Genomic DNA, 20,678 nt, shown 5'->3' with positions numbered 1-20,678 from the left:
TGGTGCATCCTTATCGCTCAACTGTTTTTCTCCTTTTCTTTATCTTTATAAAATGCTTGTTTAAAAAGCCATTTTTCAGATTAGTTTTGAATAATTTCAGATTTGTCTGTAGTCTTATTTCGAGTGGCATGGTATTCCAGAGTACAGGACCAGCCAGTGACAGTGCTCTTTCCCTTACTTGCGTGAGATGTGCTAATTTGACAGAGGGGACACTTAGTAGAGGTTTATTTGCAAATCTCAGGTTTCTTTGTGGTACGTGCACGCGCAGTGCCGTGTTAAGCCAGTCGGCTTTATCATTGTGGATTAGTTTATGGATTATACAAAGTGCTTTATATTGTATTCTTTGTTCAATTGGAAGCCAGTGGAGTTCAGCAAGTGTTCCTGTAATATGGTCACTCTTTTTTTTGCCTGTCAAAACTCTGGCAGCGGAATTTTGCAATATTTGCAGAGGCCGAATTGTAGATTGAGGTAGTCCTAAAAGCAGGGAGTTACAATAATCTGTGCTAGCGAATATCATTGCTTGTAGAATTGTGCGAAAATTGTTAATCGTTAATAGAGGTTTTAGTCTTCTTAGGATCATTAGTTTTGCATAAACTTCTTTTATTTTCTGTGAGATGTGGTGTTTCATGTTTAGCTCAGGGTCAATTATTACTCCTAGTTCCCTAACATTTGTTGCTAACTCGGTGGTTTGAATATTTTTGATTGTGAATGTTGGTTGTGTGTGGTGAGTGTTTTTACGTTCAAGGTGTAAGAATTCAGTTTTGTCAATGTTTATTACCAATTCCATCTGGTTTAGGAGCTGTTTGATTATTTCTAGGTACATATTGGCTAGTTTCATTGTTTCTTCAATGGTGTTTGGAATGGGTAACAGTAATTGTATATCATCTGCTCAGTAGAATCTATATGGGTAGAAATCCCATATGTGTTGGGTAAGAGTATAGTGATAGGAGTATACTACCATCCACCTGGACAAAATGGTCAGACAGATGATGAAATGCTAAGAGAAATCAGGGAAGCTAACCAATTTGGCAGTACAATAATAATGGGAGATTTCAATTACCCCAATATTGACTGGGTAAATGTAATATCAGGACTTGCTAGAGACACAAAGTTCCTGGATGTAATAAATGACTGCTTCATGGAGCAATTGGTTCAGAGGGAGCTATTTTAGATTTAATTCTTAGTGAAATGCAGGATTTGGTGAGAGAGGTAACGGTGGTGGGGCCACTTGGCAACAGTGATCATAACATGATCACATTTAAACTAATAACTAGAAGGAGGACAATAAGTAAATCTGCAGCTCCAACACTAAACTTTCAAAAGGGGAAACTTTGATAAAATGAGGAAAATAGTTAGAAAAAAACTGAAATATGCCAGCTGTAAAGGTTAAAAGTGTTCAACAGGCATGGACATTGTTTAAAAATACAATCCTAGAGGCGCAGTCCATATGTATTTCGCTCATTAAGAAAGGTGGAAGGAAGGCAAAACGATCACCTTCATGGTTAAAAAGTGAGGTGAAAGAGGTTATTTTAGCCAAAAAAAATCCTTCAAAAATTGGAAGAAGGATCCATCTGAAGAAAATAGGATAAAGCATAAGTATTGTCAAGTTAAGTGTAAAACATTGATAAGACAGGCAAAGAGAGAATTTGAACTGAAGTTGGCCATAGAGGCGAAGACTCATAATAAAACCTTTTCTAAATATATCCGAAGCAAGAAACCTGTGAGGGAGTCAGTTGGACCATTAGATGACCAAGGGGTTAAAGGGGCTCTTAGGGAAGATAAGGCCATTGCAGAAAGACTGAATAAATTATTTGCTTCCGTGTTTACTAATGAGGATGTTGGGGAGATACCAGTTCCAGAGATGGTTTTCAGGGGCGATGAGTCAGACGAACTGAACGAAATCACTGTGAACCTGAAAGATGTAGTAGGCCAGATTGACAAATTAAAGAGTAGCAAAGCACCTGGACTGGATGGTATGCATACTAGGGTACTGAAGGAACTAAAAAATGAAATTTCTGATCTATTAGTTAAAATTTGTAACCTATCATTAGAATCATCCGTTGTACCTGAAGACTGGAGGATAGTCAATGTAACCCCAATATTTAAAAAAGGCTCCAGGGGCGATCCGGGTAACTATAGACCAGTGAGCCTGGCTTCAGTGCCAGGAAAAATAGTGGAAACTATTCTCAAGATCAAAATCGTAGAGCATATAGAAAGATTATGGTTTAATGGAATACAGTCAACATGGATTTATCCAAGGGAAGTCTTGCCTAACAAATCTGCTTCATTTTTTTGAAGGGGTTAATAAGTATGTGGATAAACTGAACTGGTAGATGTAATGTATTTGGATTTTCAGAAGGCGTTTGACAAAGTCCCTCATGAGAGTCTTCTAAGAAAACTAAAAAGTCATGGGATAGGAGGCGATATCCTTTCGTAGATTACAAACTGGTTAAAAGACAGGAAACAGAGAGTAGGATTAAATGATCAATTTTCTCAGTGGAAAAGGGTAAACAGTGGAGTGTCTTAGGGATCTGTACTTGGACCTGTGCTTTTCAATATATATATAAATGATCTGGAAAGGAATACGACGAGTGAAGTTATCAAATTTGCGAATGATACAAAATTATTCAGAGTAGTTAAATCACAAGCGGATTGTGATACATTTCAGGAGGACCTTGCAAGACTGAAAGATTGGGCATCCAAATGACAGATGAAATTTAATGTGGACAAGTGCAAGGTGTTGCATATAGGGAAAAATAACCCTTGCTGTAGTTACACAATGTTAGTTTCCATATTAGGAGCTACCACCCAGGAAAAAGATCTAGGCATCATAGTGGATAATACTTTAAAATTGTTGGCTCAGTGTGCTGCAGTAGTCAAAAAAAAAACAAAACCAAACAGAATGTTAGGAATTATTAGGACGGGAATGGTTAATAAAACGGAAAATGTCATAATGCCTCTATATCGCTCCATGGTGAGACCGCACCTTGAATACTGTGTACAATTCTGGTCGCCGCATCTCAAAGAAGGTACAGAAAAGGGCAACCAAAATGATAAAAGGGATGGATCAACTCCCCTATGAGGAAAGGCTGAAGAGGTTAGGGCTGTTCAGCTTGGAGAAGAGACGGCTGAGGGGGGATATGATAGAGGTCTTTAAGATCATGAGAGGTCTTGAACGAGTAGATGTGAATCGGTTATTTACACTTTTGAATAATAGGACTAGGGGGCATTCCATGAAGTTAGCAAGTAGCACATTTAAGACTAATCGGAGAAAGTTCTTTCACTCAACGCACAATAAAGCTCTGGAAATTGTTGCCAGAGGATGTGGTTAGTTCAGTTAGTGTAACTGGGTTGAAAAAAGGTTTGGACAAGTTCTTGGAGGAGAAGTCCATTAACGGCTATTAATCAAATTTACTTAGGGAATAGCTACTGCTATTAATTGCATCAGTAGCATGGGATCTTCTTAGTGTTTGGGTAATTGCCAGGTTCTTGTGGCCTGGTTTGGCCTCTGTTGGAAACAGGATGCTGGGCTTGATGGACCCTTGTTCTGACCCAGCATGGCAATTTCTTATGTTTATCGTTCGAAAATGTTGTACTGACGGCTCCGGAGACAGACTATCACCGACTCCGTCTGGGGCATCAGTATAATAGACATCCGTGCTTGAGAAGAAAAGCACGGAATGTAAAGAAAAGCATATTCATCGACGGACGTTGAAGCCGGGGGCCTTACTATTGCCAAGAGAGCCATCACCGATGAGGTCTAGTCTACAAGAGCCATCGAGGCCTACTACTCCAAGATGATCCCCACCTGCAAAGGTGCCAGGTATCAAGCCACCACAGGGGGGGACCTGTGGAAGTGCCGCTTATGCCTTCTCTGCCACCACATATAGCTGCTCTGACCTCACCAGCTATAACGGAGGAACTGGATGATTTTATCCGCCAGGCAGTGAAAGAAGTTCTCCGGGATCTTCGGCCATCGACACCGCTGGAGCCGATGCCCGTGCTGGTGCTGTCACCGATGCCGGTACCGAACCTCTCAGTTTTTCAACCAATTCTGTCGAAGCTTGATGCCCTCATTGGAGCTCTTCCGTACAACCATCGGCACATAAAACTCTGATTCTCATCAGTGACAACGATGCCTCGAGGGATTCTTCGCCATCTGAACCCATACCAAGGCCCTCCGGAATTCCTTGACCGAGAATCCAGATATCTCTATCGAGGCCTTTATTTCCTCCATCGATGCCTCCACAAAAACCACCGATGCCATCGATACCTCCTTTTTTGTTCCTCATACTTCTCCTCCACGATGTCCTGCATCGGATACTTGGGATGACAGAGACACTGACACTCCTTCAGAGGACATCTTGTCTGAGCCATCCCCACCTGATGATAGGAAAAAGTAACCCCCAGAGGACCTCTCTTTTACCAATTTTATAAAGGAGATGGCTGATACTATTCCTTTTCAACTAATATCAGAAGAAGATACCAGGCAAAAGACCTTAGAAGTTCTGCAATTTGTGGACCCTCCTAAGGAGAGGTACTAGCAATCCCGGTACATGAAATCCTGGTGGACCTGCAACACAGATTGTGGGAACACACATGTTCAGTACACCGGTCAACAAAAGAATGGATACCACCTATCTGGTGCAGCACATCCCTGGTTATCAGAGGGCCCAACTCCCACACCAATCTGTGGTGGTTGAATCTGCCCAGAAAAAGTCAAAACGGATACACCCCCATTCATCGATTCCTCCTGGTAAAGAACAAAAGTTCTTAGATACTCTAGGAAGAAAAGTTTTCCAAGGTTCATTGCTGGTCTCCAGGATAGCGTCATATCAATTGTATAAGACTCAGTATCAAAGTAACCTCTGGAAACAAATGCAACAGCTTGCTGAGTCTTTACTTCAACAATACCAGGACTCAACAAATGAGATCATCCACAGGGGTCTAGAGGCAGGAAAGCACGAAGTACGTGCTGCCTATGACAGTTTTGAAACCTCTTCAAGAGTAGCTGCAACTGGAATCAGTGCACGTCGCTGGGCCTGGCTCAAAGCTTCTGACCTCAGGCCTGAAGTTCAAGAACAGCTAGCAGATCTGTCTTGTGCTGGTGATAACCTTTTTGGGACAAGGGTTCAAGATGTAGTAGCACAGTTAAAAGAGCACACTGAAACTCTGTATCAACTCTCTGCTATCCCACAGGACACCTCATCTGCCACACGTCGGACAGTGAGGAAAGACACCAGGAAGCCCTACTATAGACCACGTAGGTACTACCCACCAGCACCTCGTGGTAGAGCATGCAGACCAGTGCAGAGATCTCAGCCTAGACAAACGAGAGCTTCCAGGTCTCAGCCTCCACCTCAGACATCAGCATCAGGGTTTTGAAAACCTGCCAGAGGACAGCAGCCACTCCAGCAACCCGATCCCAGAGTTACCAGTGGGAGGTCGGGTCTCTTTCTTTCAGCCCCATTGGTCAAACATCACAACAGATTAATGGGTACTATCAATTATAACACAAGGTCACCATCTGGATTTTCTCACAGTACCAAAAGACTCTCCACCAAAGTCTCTTGGGATACACAAAGATCATATCACTCTTCTACAAGCAGAATTATCCACCCTTCTGAGTGCCAGGGCCGTGGAACCAGTTCCCCGACCTCAGCAGGGCAGAAGATTCTACTCCCACTATTTCCTCATTCCAAAGAAAACAGGAGGCCTGCGACCCATCCTAGACCTGCGAAATCTCAACAAATTTCTACGGAAAGAGAAGTTCAGAATGGTCTCCTTAGGCACCATGCTTCCCATTCTTCAAGCAGGAGATTGGCTCTGTTCTATGGATCTTCAAGACGCTTACGCTCACATTCTAATATTCCCTCCTCATCGCATATGTCTGCGCTTCCTAGTGGGGCATCAACATGTTCAATACCGGGTTCTACCATTCGGGCTTGCCTCAGCACCCCGAGTATTCACAAAGTGCCTGGCAGTGGCAGCAGCCCACTTACACAATGAAAGAATACATGTCTTCCCTTACCTAGGCGACTGGCTCATCAAAGACCAGTCAAAACAAGGAGCTCTCAACTCTCAAGCTCACAATCAATCTACTCCACTTGTTGGGATTTCTAATCAATTACCAAAAATCCCACCTCACGCTATCTCGCCTACTGCAGTTCATCGGAGCAGAGTTGAACACATCAATATCAACAGCCTTCCTGCCAAAGGACCGCGCAGAGACACTCTCCACATTAGCGAGATCTCTGCGCACAATGAACTCTTCAACAGCCCATCAGTTTCTAACTCTGCTGGGCCAAATGGCTTCTACAGTTCATGTCACTCCCATGGCCAGATTAACGATGAGAATAACACAATGGACTTTACGATCACAATGGATCCAAGCCATCCAACCACTATCGTCTCCAACACAACCTACCAGTTATGTTCATCTCTTCTCTGGTGGGCGAACATGTACAACTTGCGCAAAGGTCTACCCTTCCAATAATCAGTTCCACAAGTAACTTTAACTACAGATGCATCCACCTTAGGTTGGGGAGCACACACAGGCAATGTCCAAACTCAAGGTACTTGGACAAAACTCGAAGCAACATTTCAAATCAATTTCCTGGAACTTCGAGCTATACGTTATGCTCTATATGTGTTCAAGGACTGCCTTTCACACAAGACTGTTCTTATACAGAAGGACAACACAGTAGCCATGTGGTACCTGAACAAACAAGGTGGTGTACGGGCTCGTATCTCCTTTGTCAAGAAACCGCACAGATTTGGGACTGGGCCCTAACACATTCCATGTTTCTCCTGGCCACTTATCTAGCGGGCATTCACAACGTAGTTGCTGACTGCCTCAGTCATCAGTTCCAACCTCATGAATGGTCACTGGATCCTTTAGTAAAGACCAGCATATTTCAACGTTGGGGTCAACCAATAGTGGACCTATTTGCATCTGAGCTGAATCGCAAAATGGACAGATTCTGCTCCCTGCACAAACAGAGAAACCAGTTAGCTAAGGACGCCTTTGCTCGCCCCTGGATTTCAGGTCTTCTATACGCATATCCTCCGATACTGCTAATAACCAAAACTCTAGTGAAGCTGCAATAGGACAAAGGATCAGTGATACTCAAAGCCCCGTATTGGCTCGACAAGTATGGTTTCCCATACATCTCGACCTCTCGATCAGACAGCCAATTCGCCTGGGTACAGCTCCCACTCTCATAACTCAGGATCAGGGCAGGTTGAGCCATCTGAACCTTCAATCCCTATCTCTAACAGCCTGGATGTTGAAAGCTTGATCCTGCTACCATTCAATCTTTCAGCTAATGTCTCTCAATTGCTTGTAGCTTCATGTAAACCTTCCACAAGAAAAACCTATCGGTCTAAGTGGAAATGATTCACCATGCGGTGTGCACAGAAAGGTGCACACCACTATCAAGACTCGTGTGTTCTCATTTTGAACCCATGGATTCCTGCTATATTAAATTTCTTATATGGAAAGTTCTCTTCTTAATAGCTGTTACATCTGCTAGAAGGGTTAGTGAGTTACAAGCACTTGTTACATACTCACCCTATACAAGGTTATTACATGACTGAGTGGTACTCTGTACTTACCCTAAATTCCTACCTAAGGTAGTTATGGAATTCCACTTGAATCAGTCAATAGTCTTGCCCACATTCTTCCCAAGACCTCACTCTCACCAAGGTGAGAGGGTTTTGCACACCTTAGACTGTAAACATGCACTTACATATTACCTAGACCGCACTGCAGTCCATAGGAAATCCTCAACTCTTTGTTTCTTTTGATAAAAACAAACTTGGTAAAGCAGTAGACAAACAAACTCTCTCTAACTGGCTGGCAGATTGTATAGGGTTCTGCTATGAAAAAGCAGGCCTTCCTCTCCAAGGGCGAGCAAAGGCGCACTCAGTAAGAGCAATGTCAACCTCAGTAGCACCAATAGCTGACATATGTAAAGCTGCAACATGGAGTTCTCTTCACACCTTTGCAGCTCATTACTGTTTGGACAAAGAAGGAAGACAAGATTCAGCATACGGTCAATCTGTCTTAAAGATCTTGTTTCCAGCGTAATCCCAACTCCTTCCACATCCAACCTACTGTGATTTCAGGCTGCCTCATTTTTCCAACAGTTCACCAGTTGTTGTGCCGTTGCACAAGTTATTTGCTGTTGGTCCAATACAAGAATGACTCAGCCTATAGCTTGCTAATCACCCATATGTGAGGACTATCGTCCTGCTTGTCCTGGGATAAAGCAAAATTGCTTAACTTGTAATAGGTGTTATCCCAGGACAGCAGGATGTAGTCCTCACGAAACCCACCCGCCACCCCGCGGAGTTGGGTCTGGTACATTTTATTATTTTATTTTTGCTAACGCTTATTGCTACACACGAGATTGAAGGGAGACCCCTGTGGCTCGAGGAATCATGGCATGCTGGGCATGCTCAGTGGGCTCAGTATGCCAGTCAAAAGTTTCTAGAAACTTTGACAGAAAGTTTTCCGTGATAGGGCTCCGTCCAGTGACGTCACCCATATGTGAGGACTACATCCTGCTGTCCTGAAATAACACCTATTACAAGGTTAGCAATTTTGCTTTACAGTTGACAAAAATTGTAAAAATTTATGTAATATTAGGATGAAAGAAAAATTATACCTAAGAATAAGATCAAAATAGAAAGCTGCAGAGTCAAGGAACAAGCAAGCTGATGTCCTGCTGTCGCTCTTGTGTGACCTTGGGCAAGTCACTTTACCCTCCATTGCCCTAGGTACAAAAACTTAGATTGTAAACCCTCTGGGGATAAATACCTACAATACCTGAATGTAAACCGGTGTGATGTCGGTATATAAAAATAATAAATAAATAAATACATTTTGCAGAATCTAGCTAGCAGTACTGCTTAAGACAATGAGAGGCAAAACCCTGTTGCAAAAAGTTGAAAGAATTTTCCAGTCAGTACTGAGCTGGAGGTGCATAAATAGCTGGTGAATGATTTCTAGAGTTGTTAACCCTTTGGAGCAATATGCTTTTTTACAGCTCAGAAGACTCTGGTGGTTGATGCCATAGACTAAAAATCTAATGCTTCTATTCTGTTAGTAAGTAGAGAAGTATTGAAGAACATGTATGCAAAATGTAATGTATGTTGTTTTTGACAGCTGCTACTTTTTATTTTCTTTACCACCTACAGCTATTCTTTAGAGAAGACTCAACAGTTGCTTAAATTTGTTCTTGAAGCAGACCCAGTTCGAAATGTTATAGCTCAAGAAACTGTTCAGCAAAGTGAACCATCCCCTTCCTGTAATGCAGAAAAGACCCGAGAAACGGTATTCACATTTTAGTAAAGTTTCCTACATTGTTGTAATTTTTACTAATCTCTCATTGATTAAACCTGAAGTAGCACAAAGAAATGTTACATCTGTCTTGTGGGAGTCATCTCAGTGAATAATAAGTCATCTTATTGGAAAAGACTAAACTAGAGAAATTGACCCAGCCTGTTTTGAGTGGCAACCTTCCTCGTTCCCCTTATGCTTCTAGCCATACTTATCATCTCTGTTAAGTGCCAGGCACTTCTCCATGGACACAAGGATACCATACCAAAATTTGTAGAAACAAATATCAATTTTTTATCGTATATCAATAAGCAATACATGTATCCTTGGGGAGGTACGGAGTTGCAACGGTTCTCTGGCAAAATTCTCAGGAGAAGCATTACTCTGTCTGTACATTAGCTACCTCTTCTTTTATAGGTGAAATAATAAATCTGAAGTAAGTCCCTGAATTGCATGAACCTATGGGAGTATCATGCAGTTTATCCCAGGACAAGCAGGATGCTAGTCCTCACATATGGGTGACATCACTGACGGAGCCCTATCCCGGAAATCTTTCTGTCAAAGTTTCTAGAAACTTTTGACTGGCATCCTGAGCCTACTGAGCATGCCCAGCATGCCATGATCCCTCGAGCCACAGGGGTCTCCCTTCAGTATTCTTTTTTCCACGAAGCCGTTAGCCTCGCGGTTCTAGGAGTCCTATGTGGTGAATTTTCACCTTACAAAAAAGTTCACAAAAACTCTGAAAAACTTTAGTTCCCTGTACGTACCAGGATCATTCCAGACTGTGGGTTATGTCCCCTGTCCAGCAGATGGAGTCAGAACAAAACTCTCAGGGGGGTGCCTTATAGCCACGCCTCCCCTGCCTCAGCTCTCAGTATAGTTCAGACTCCAGCAGATGTGAGCAGGGGACACTGAGGTCCCCAGCATTTGGCCTTAGGCTTTTCAGCTTTAAGAAAATAATTTTTTATTTGTTTGAGGGATCAAGTTCTGTTAAGGAGAAGTTTCTTTAGTTAGTTAATTTCTCTTAAAGAATACAGCCAGGGTTCTGGTTTGTTTGCATAGAGACTTGCTGACAGACTGTTTGTCACTGTCTCCTTCTCTTCTTTCTGCCTTCTCCCGTTGTTTTTCTTCCAGGGTTGGAGGTAAGTCCTTCTTATTTCTAGGTCGCCGAGGGATTCGCCGCTCAGGTCCGAGGGAGCATATCGGTGGGGCCGGTCATTCCCCCTCCTGCCCGTGTTTGGTGGCTTCCCCCCCCCCTCCCCCCAGGTGGCGTGAGGAAATTTTCGCCCCGCGAAGTCACATTCCCCGGGGCCGCTTGCCGTTGGGAAGACCCATTCCCCGACGGTCTCTTCGGGTCGGTGGGTGGGGAACCGGGCTGGACCCGCAGTCTTGCCATCCCGGCTGACTGTTGCGCTTTGCGCGCTCGAACTGCCTTCTCCCTCCTCCCCCTCCCTCGCGTCAACGATGCAGCAGCAGTTAGTTGGTGAAGGCGGCGGGGGACAGGGGGATTCCCTGTCCCGAGAAAGTCAGCGATTCAGCGTTTCCTCGGGAGGGGAGGACAGGACAGCCCTTCTCCAGAGGAGGTCGAGCGACCACAGGACCGCGTGAGCAGAAAATGGCAGGCACCATTCCCGCCGAGCGCGGGAACGGCGGCCATTTTGTCTAAGGAGACAAGCACCAGCATCTCGGAGGACGAGACAGAGGCACAGTTTTCTGCAACCCTGCCATTTACTGCTGTCGGAACCCAGCCGGTTGGACAGCTTGGTGGAAACTCGGAGAGGTTTTTCTCCCCGGAGTTCATAGTTTTAATGCACAGGGTATTTGTGCATAGCAGGGATTCTCTGCTGGGTGGAGGGGGTCCTCCCCCAGCTAAGCTACCATGCTTGACCACTTCCTTGGGGAGTCTTCTTCCCCAGGGTAGCGTCCCTCCTGCGGGGGAAGGTCCGGGAACGTCTCGGGGGTCGTCTTCTGCCCTGACAGCACCGCAGCCAGCTGGAGGGGGGGGGATCCTCTCGTGGACCCACTCACCGAGGACCCCTCCCTGGCAACTCAGGTCGAGGGTGATGATCCTAGAGTCCTCCGCATTTTTCAGGCGGGAGAACTCGATGAGCTCATACCACACATTCTCCAGGAGATGGACATTGATCCCCCTCCGGACCCAGTGACTCCAGACCCGAGCGTCAAGAAAGGGGATCCACTACTAGCGGGACTTTGTCTGCTGGCGAAGGCCTTCCCCACTCATCACAATATTCTACAGCTGATCGCCAGAGAGTGGGATACTGGGAGTCCAACCTTAGAGTTGGCAGGGCCATGGATAAATTGTATCCTCTTCCGACGGATTTCTTAGAGCTGCTCCGTGTCCCGGCAGTAGATTTGGCGGTCTCGGCGGTGACAAAGCATACGACCATCCCCGTCACGGGAGGGACGGCATTGAAGGATACCCAGGATCAGAAGTTGGTGTACCTGAAACGGGTATTCGAGGTTTCGGCGCTGGGCATGCGAGCTGCTATTTGCAGTTCATTGGCCCAGCGTGCAGGACTCCGGTGGGTGCAACAGCTGCTCACGTCTCAGTCTCTGCCAGACGCCGAGGCCCAGCAGGCGGACAGGTTGGAGGCCGTGGTCGCCTATGGAGCGGATGCCTTTTATGATCTTATCAGAGTACAAGCGCGAGCCATGGTGGCTGCGGTGTCAGCGCGCCGTCTTCTTTGGCTAAGGAATTGGGCGGCTGATGCTTCATCCAAAACCCGCCTAGGATCTCTCCCCTTCAAGGGTAAGTACCTTTTTGGGGAGGACCTGGATCAGATCATTAAGTCACTCAACGAAAACGCGGTTCATAAGCTGCCAGAGGATCGCCCCCGCTCTTACAGAACTTTCAACACCGGCAAAAACAGGTTCCGTAATCAGCGCAAGGCCCGTCCCACGAGGCAGCAGCCACCTCGAGCTCCTTCCTCTCGCTCGCATACTTGGAACCAGTCCTTTCGGGGCCGCCGTTCCGGTAAGGACAGACACGGAACAGGCACCTCTCCGAAATCGTCCCAATGATGCCAGGGGGACCCACGAGTCGGTTCCCCGTCTAGGGGGGCGACTTGCGCTTTTCTACGAAGCATGGGTCCACATAACCTCAGACCAATGGGTCCTAAGTATTCTAAGACAAGGTTACGCGTTGGATTTTGTCCGACCTCCACCGGACAGGTTCCTATTCTCTCCCTGCGGGTCCCTTCTCAAGCACCAGGCCGTTCGACAGACACTAGATCGTCTCCTTGCACTGGGGGCAATAGTACCGGTGCCGGCCTCCGAATTGGGTCAGGGCCATTATTCCATCTACTTTGTGGTGCCCAAAAAGGAAGGGACCTTCCGGCCCATACTGGACCTCAAGACCGTCAACGACTCCCTCAGGGTACCTCGGTTCCGCATGGAGACCCTCCGTTCGGTGCTGGCTGCGGTTCACCCAGGGGAGTTTTTGGCCTCCTTGGATCTGACGGAGGCATACCTGCATATTCCGATCCTCCGAGACCACCAATGGTTCCTTCGCTTCAAGATTTTGGGGCAACATTTTCAGTTCCGGGCCCTACCCTTCAGGCTGGCCACGGCCCCTCGGGTCTTCACAAAGATCCATGGTGGTGGTGGCGGCGACACTCAGAAGGGGAAGGAATCCTGGTACATCTTATCTGGACGATTGGCTCATCCGGGCAAAGTCGAGAAGTCAGGGGATTCAGGCAGTCGACAGGGTAGTTCAGCTTCTTCATTCACTGGGATGGATTGTCAACTTCGCAAAGAGCAGGCTACATCCTTCACAGACGCTGGACTTTCTGGGAGCGCGCTTCGACACGAATGCGGCCATGGTATTCCTCAGTCCGGAAAGAGCGCGGGCTCTACGCGAGCAGATCCTCAGGTTCATGACTCGAGGTCACGACGGCGTGGGACTTTCTTAAGGTTCTGGGAACCATGGCCTCCACCATCGACTTTGTGCCGTGGGCTTTTGCCCACCTGCGACCTCTTCAGAAGGCTTTGCTTTCTCGGTTGGTGGCTGAACCCACAGCATTTGGCTCAAGGAGTGTCCTTGGAGCCACCGGGCTGGGTGGTAGTGACCACGGACGCCAGTCTCTCGGGCTGGGGAGCGGTCTGTCAGGACAGCTCGATGCAGGGGCGTTGGTCGACGCAGCAATCGACCTGGCCCATAAACCGATTGGAGGCCAGGGCCGTTCGACTCGCCCTACAGGGATTCCTACACCTGTTGCACCACCGGGCGGTACGAGTACTATCTGACAACGCCACCACAGTGGCGTACATCAACCGTCAGGGAGGCACAAGGAGCAGACTGGTATCCTTGGAAATCGACAGGTTGATGGAATGGGCGTAGCTTCATCTTCTGTGGCTGGCAGCCTCCCATATAGCGGGCGTCGACAACGTACAGGCGGACTTCCTCAGTCGACAGCGTCTGGATCCCGGAGAGTGGGAACTCTCGGAAGAGGCGATGGCTCTGATAGTCAAATGCTGGGGAACTCCCCGCTTAGATCTCATGGCGACGGCCAGAAATGCCAAGGCCGCCCGCTTCTTCAGTCGAAGAAGGGAACATGGAGCGGAAGGAGTCGACGTGCTGGTTCTCCCATGGCCACGCCAGTGTCTTCTGTATTTCTTTCCACTGTGGCCGCTGGTGGGAAAGGTCATTCGAAGGATAGAAGACCATCAGGGTCCGGTGATTCTCGTGGCGCCAGAGTGGCCCCAAAGGCCATGGTTCGCGGATCTTCTCCATCTAGCGGTGGGCGACCCGCTCCGGCTCGGTCATCTACCGCGACTTCTACGTCAGGGGCCAATATTTTTTCCAGCGGCAGATCGCTTCTGTCTTGCGGCTTGGCTTTTGAAAGGTGCAAACTGAGATGTTGCGGTTATCCGGAGCCCGTCATATCAACCCTGCTACGGGCGCGTAAGTCGTCCACATCGGTGACCTATGTTCGGGTGTGGAAGGTCTTTGAGGAGTGGTGCGTCTCCCAAGATATTCAGGCTCCGCAGGCTTCGGTGGGACAGATCCTCTCTTTTCTACAGGCGGGACTGGATCTGGGTCTGGCCTATAACTCCCTCCGGGTTCAAGTGGCGGCTCTGGGAGCTTTGCGTCAGGGGGTGGATGACGGTCTCCTGTCTACCCATCCGGATATCCTGCGCTTCCTCAAGGGAGTGAAGCATATAAAACCTCCGATCCGACCTACATGCCCGTCGTGGAACTTGAACTTGGTGCTTAGGGCTCTCTGCGCTCCACCTTTTGAACCATTGCGGTCCGCTTCCATCAAGGATGTCACTCTCAAGACCGTTTTCCTGGTTGCACTCAGCTCAGCACGGCGGATCTCGGAGTTGCAAGCTCTCTCCTGTCGGGAGCCATACCTTCAATTCACTCCTACTGGAGCTTCTTTGCGTACGGTACCTTCATTCCTGTCCAAGGTGGTCTCAGGGTTTCACCTCAACCAGTCGGTGGAACTTCCGTCCTTTCCCTCTTCGGAGCCGGGTGATCTACACAAGCTAGATGTACGGCGTTCTCTGATGCACTATCTGGAGGTTACGAATGAGTTTCGGCTTTCTGACCATCTCTTTGTCCTCTGGTTGGGGCCCCGAAGAGGATGCATGGCCTCGAAACAATCCATTGCTCGCTGGCTGAAGGGGAGCAATCGTAGCGGCATATCTGGGATCAGGTAAGACTCCGCCATTGGTGGTCAAGGCGCATTCTCTTCGCACCCAGGCAACTTCCTGGGCGGAAAGCTCCTCTGTACCCGTCCAGGAAATCTGTAGGGCGGCCACTTGGAAGTCGCTCCACACTTTTACCAGGCATTATCGTCTGGACGTCTGGGTGCCATCGGACGGACAACTAGGAGACAGGGTCATTCGGGCAGGGCTGTCCTCGGCCCGCCCATGATGGGAAAGCTTTGGTACATCCCACAGTCTGGAATGATCCTGGTACGTACAGGGAAATGAAAATTATTCCTTACCTGCTAATTTTCGTTCCTGTAGTACCATGGATCATTCCAGACACCCTCCCTCGTTCTTGGGGGTTTTTCTGTGTGGGACATCCCTGCTTACCTGTCTCTAATATTTCTCTTTATCTGACTTCTGATACTGTGGGTCTGTTCTTCCACGCAGTATTGTTTGCAAGTTTTGGCACAGTTTAGGGTTTTTAGTTTCCAAATTTTTGTCTGGGCCTTTGTTGGGCCAGCAGTTGTACTGTATTTTGATAACTTGATCCCTCTGGTTTGCAAATTTCTTCTCGTTTCGGCTTTGATAGTCTATTTACTGAGAGCTGAGGCAGGGGAGGCGTGGCTATAAGGCACCCCCCTAAGAGTTTTGTTCTGACTCCATCTGCTGGACAGGGGACATAACCCACAGTCTGGAATGATCCATGGTACTACAGGAACGAAAATTAGCAGGTAAGGAATAATTTTCATACACTGTAGGGGTCTACCTTTTTTCCATCGCGGTAAGTCTTAAAAATATTTTCCCGTCTGTTCCGTTACCGTCAAACTGTGCCTGAAAGTCGTCGACGGCTGTCCGACTCTCATTATGGCTACGGGTTTCAAAAAGTGCCCAAATTGTTGCCGCACCATGTCCATTACGGACCCACACATCGAGTGTGTACTCTGCCTCGGTGAGGGACACGACATTTCGACATGCCCAAGATGCGCCGAGATGACGCCGGATGGAGAAAATGGAGCATTTGTTCCATCTTCAATTAATGCCATCGACGTCCACACAGTCGTCTCCGGCTGGAGCGATCAGGAAGGTCGTCCTTAAAATCGTAGACCAGATGAAGCAGGGGATCGTCCGCTCCGACCCCTTCAAAATCATCGATAAAATCTACGTCTGTCATCGAGAAGGGTGTCGAGCACGGGCAGAATCATCGGCATCGGAGGCCTCATGATCCCGAAATCGATCCGATAATCGAACTTCATCGACGGGTCCTGAATCAGTGCCGAAGAAACCTCGGAGAGAGGACGCTCCATCGAGGCCTTCCACTCCTAGGCGATCCCCACCGATATCGGTGCAGGGAACCGTACCTCCACAGGGCCCTGCGGAGGTACCAGTATCACCTTCGCTTCCTCCCCCCATAGCTGCTCTGGTTTCACCAGCTATGCGGGCGGAACTGGACGGTTACATCCGCCAAGCAGTTAGAGACGCGCTCCTTGACATGCCTCCAATGCCAGCATCGAGCACAACTCCATCGAGGCCAGCAACATTGCCGGTACCGGTTCCATTTCCGTCACCGGTGCCCATACCAATGCCATCACAGACTCCATCGCCGGTTATGCCAATGCCAGATATATCCTTCTTTGCACCAATTTTAGCAAAATTGGACACTCTCATCTGTGCCATCCCGGTAAAATCACCAGATATACTGATGCCAGTACTGACGGAAGAACCGATGCCTGAACCTCTTCCAGGTCCATCGGGAATCACATGCCCACGTCCATCATTTTCTCCACTATTTCCGTCAAAGCCACTAGAGAAACCGTCGATGCCAACTCTTCCTATTCCATCGACGCCTCCTTGTCCACGTTCACCAGACACTTGGGAGAATGCCAATACTGATTCTTCTTCAGAAGAAGTCCTCTCAGAACCTTCTCCTCCAGAGGAAAGAAGGAAATCTCCAGAGGATCTTTCCTTCTCAAATTTTATCAAGGATATGGCTGACACCATCCCCTTTCAGCTTGAATCTGAAGAGGACACCAGACAAAAAAACTCTGGAAGTCTTACAGTTCGTGGACCCACCTAAAGAAGTAATGGCAATTCCAGTTCACGAAGTCTTCATTGACTTACAACACAGGCTATGGGAGCATCCCTGCACCATACCACCGATGAATAAAAGAACTGATGCTACATATCTAGTCCAACACATCCCAGACTTCCAAAAAATTCAACTACCTCATCAATCAGTAGTAGTTGAGTCAGCTCAAAAGAAGTCAAAAAGAATAACGCCTCATTCATCCAATCCTCCTGGAAAAGACAACAGATTTTTAGATACCATAAGCAGAAAAATGTTTCAGGGGTCCATGTTAGTTTTCAGAATTGCGTCCTACCGGCTATATATGACACACTATCAGCGTAATTTGTGGAAACAAATTCAAGAACTCTCTGAATCTCTCCCCCAGCAATTCCAAGATTCTTTCACTTCCATCATCCATAAGGGCCTGGAGGCTGGGAAACACGAACTTCGTACAACTTATGATAGCTTCGAGACTTCCTCAAGAATGTCTGCCACAGGTATAAGTGCCCGCAGATGGGCCTGGCTCAAGGCCGCCTACCTGAGGCCAGAAGTACAGGAGAAACTCGCTGATCTCCCTTGCGCAGGGGACAATCTCTTTGGAGATAAAGTAAAGGAGGCAGTTTCTCAACTAAAGGAACATTCGGAAACCTTGAGACAGCTTTCCTCTGCTCCTCAGGAGTCTCAAACATCACGAAGACTCCCAAGGAAAGATTCAAAATGGCCATACTACAGGCCACGGTGTTACTATCCACCTCCTGCCTGTGGAAGGTCATCTACGCCAGATCAAAGAACGCAGACCCGACAACCAAGAGCACCTAGAGCTCAACCCCCTCCGCAAACAGGGTCAACGTTGGGATTTTGAAATCACACCAGGGAACAGAAGCCTGTCTACCAATCCGACCGCAAGTTTGCCAGTAGGAGGTCGGATCACTTTCTTCCAGAACAATTGGTCACACATCACCACAGACCAATGGGTGCTCTCCATAACATCTCAAGGGTTCCACCTGGACTTCCTCCCTGTACCAAGCGATACTCCAACCACCTAGTCTTGGACAGTAAACAATCAATCCACACTCTTACAAAAAGAATTATCCACCCTTCTGAGAGCCAGGGCTGTGGAACCAGTTCCCCGGCCTCAGCAGGGCAGAGGATTCTACTCCCGTTATTTCCTCATTCCAAAGAAAACAGGAGGCCTACGTCCCATATTGGACCTCCGGAAGCTCAACAAATACCTGAAAAAAGAAAAATTCATGATGGTGTCATTGGGCACCATGCTACCTCTACTTCAAAAAGGAGATTGGCTCTGTTCTCTGGATCTTCAGGACGCTTACGCTCACATTCCAATATTCCCTCCTCATCGCAAGTATCTGCGATTCCTGGTAGGAAGTCAACATTTCCAGTACAGGATGCTACCATTCGGTCTTGCCTCAGCACCTCGAGTGTTCACAAAGTGCATGGCAGTGGCAGCTGCCCATTTGCACAAGGAAGGAGTGCATGTGCTTCCTTACCTGGACGATTGGCTCATCAGAAGCCAAACAAGACAAGGAGCTCTCAACTCTCTCAAGCTCACAATAACTCTACTCCATTCGTTGGGATTCCTCATCAACTACCAGAAATCCCACTTCACACTATCTCACCTGTTACAATTCATCGGAGCAGAATTAAACACCATAATGTCAAAGGCTTTCCTTCCAAAAAACCATGCACAGACACTTGCCTCGTTAGCAGGCTCTCTCTGCGCACACACTCAAATAATAGCTCATCAATGCCTCACTTTCTGGGTCACATGGCCTCCACAGTTCACGTCACTCCTATGGCCAGATTAGCCATGAGAGTTACTCAATGGACACTCAGAAACCAATAGAAACAGGCCATTCAACCACTGTCTTATCCAATTCAAGTAACTCAACAACTACGGTCCTCGCTCCTATGGTGGACAAATGAGGACAACTTGCTCACACGCCTACCTTTCCAGCAACTGGTTACACAAGTGACATTAACTACAGATGCATCCACCTCCGGGTGGAGAGCACACACTGGTCATCTGCAGACCCAAGGTACTTGGACAAAACTCGAAGCAACTTTTCAGATAAACTTCCTAGAGCTTCGAACTATACGTTTTACCATTGCGATAAGTTTTTCTATCTATTTTGCCGGTTCCGTACCGTCTTTTTGTTCCCTCAAGTTGTCGACGACTGTCTGACTTAGTTATGGCCTCGGGTTTTAAAAAATGCCCGATCTGCTGCCGTAATATGTCCATTACGTACCCACACTTAGAGTGTGTAACGTGTCTCGGAGAGAAACACTATGTTTTGAATTGTTCAAAGTGTGCCGAAATGACACCCAAAGGGAGAAAACTCCGGATGGAGAAAATGGAGCATTTGTTCCATTTACAATTAATGACGTCGACATCTACACAGTCTTCTCCGGCTGGAGTGATTCGCAAAGTCATACTAAAAAAGCGAGGACCAGATGAAGCGGGGGATAGGACATCGCCAACCCCGTCTTCGTTCATATCCGTATCAATCATTGAAAAGACCGCCGAGAGTAAGCAAAAGCATCGGCATCGGAGGCCACACAATCCGAAATCAACCCGATGCCCAGTGTCCCATCGAGAGATCCGGGATCGCAACCAAAGAAACCTCGGAAAGACGATGCGACACCGAGGTCTTCTACTCCGAGGCGATCCCCACTGATATAGGTGCCGGGAACCGTACTTCCTCAGGGCTCTGGGGAAGTACCGGAATCGCCTTCACTGCCTCCCCCCATAGCTGCTGTTCCCTGGGATCGCTATGAGGGTGGAACTGGATGGATATATCCGCCAGGCAGTACGGGCTGCGCTACTCGATGCGATGCCAACGCCAACTCAGCCATCGAGGCCAGTGCCATCGCCACTTCCGTCGACATCACAGATGGCATCGATGCCAGTTCCCATAAACCTGCCGATACTGTCGAAAATTCCATCAATACCATCACCGATGCCATCGATGCTAGTTTCCATAAACCTGCCGATACCGTCGACGATTCCATTGATACCATCATCGATGCCATTAGAGCCACACCCTCGATGCCATCGATGACAATGCCTGATTTGTCTTTTTTTGTACCAATTTTGGCAAAACTAGACACTATTATCGGTGCCATTCCGATGACATCCCCAGAACCACCGATACCACAACCCACGGGAGAGGATACTTCAAGGAATCCACCAACTCCAGACCCAATCCCGGGTCCATTGGGGATTCCATGCTCCCATCCACCAATATCACCATTACTTCCATCAAAACCGTTGGAGCATCCATCAAGGCCAAGAGACTTTCTACCTTCTACACCTCTTCAGTCTCATACACCGGATACTTGGAAGGATACAGATACTGATTCCTCCTCAGAAGAAATCCTCTCTGAACCATCTCCTCCAGAAGAGAGAAGACTATCTCCCCTGGAGGACCTCTCATTCTCCAATTTTGTCAAGGATATGGCAGATACTATTCCCTTCCAATTACACACTGAGAATAATGAAAGGCAAAAGACTCTATAAGTACTACAGTTCGTGGACCCACCTAAGGAAGTTTTAGCAATTCCAGTCCA

The 20,678-nt window shown here is 47.5% G+C and overlaps 1 protein-coding gene across 3 annotated transcripts in view; it reads left to right on the top strand.

The window, feature by feature from the left end:
* The window catches only part of N4BP2 (NEDD4 binding protein 2), a 501,549-nt gene that overhangs the window by 395,450 nt on the left and 85,421 nt on the right, over positions 1–20,678 (top strand). For all 3 annotated transcript variants that reach the window (XR_003854530.1, XM_029589135.1, XM_029589126.1), the window contains exon 13: positions 9,205–9,340. Coding sequence is in view for 2 of the 3 variants with exons in the window: in XM_029589135.1 (XP_029444995.1) it covers positions 9,205–9,340 (136 nt within the window). In the remaining variant the exon portion in view is untranslated. The remainder of the gene's footprint in view (positions 1–9,204; positions 9,341–20,678) is intronic.

Source organism: Rhinatrema bivittatum, chromosome 1, assembly GCF_901001135.1.
Source record: "Rhinatrema bivittatum chromosome 1, aRhiBiv1.1, whole genome shotgun sequence".
Lineage (NCBI taxonomy): Eukaryota > Metazoa > Chordata > Amphibia > Gymnophiona > Rhinatrematidae > Rhinatrema > Rhinatrema bivittatum.
This window is presented reverse-complemented; position numbering and strand designations above follow the sequence as displayed.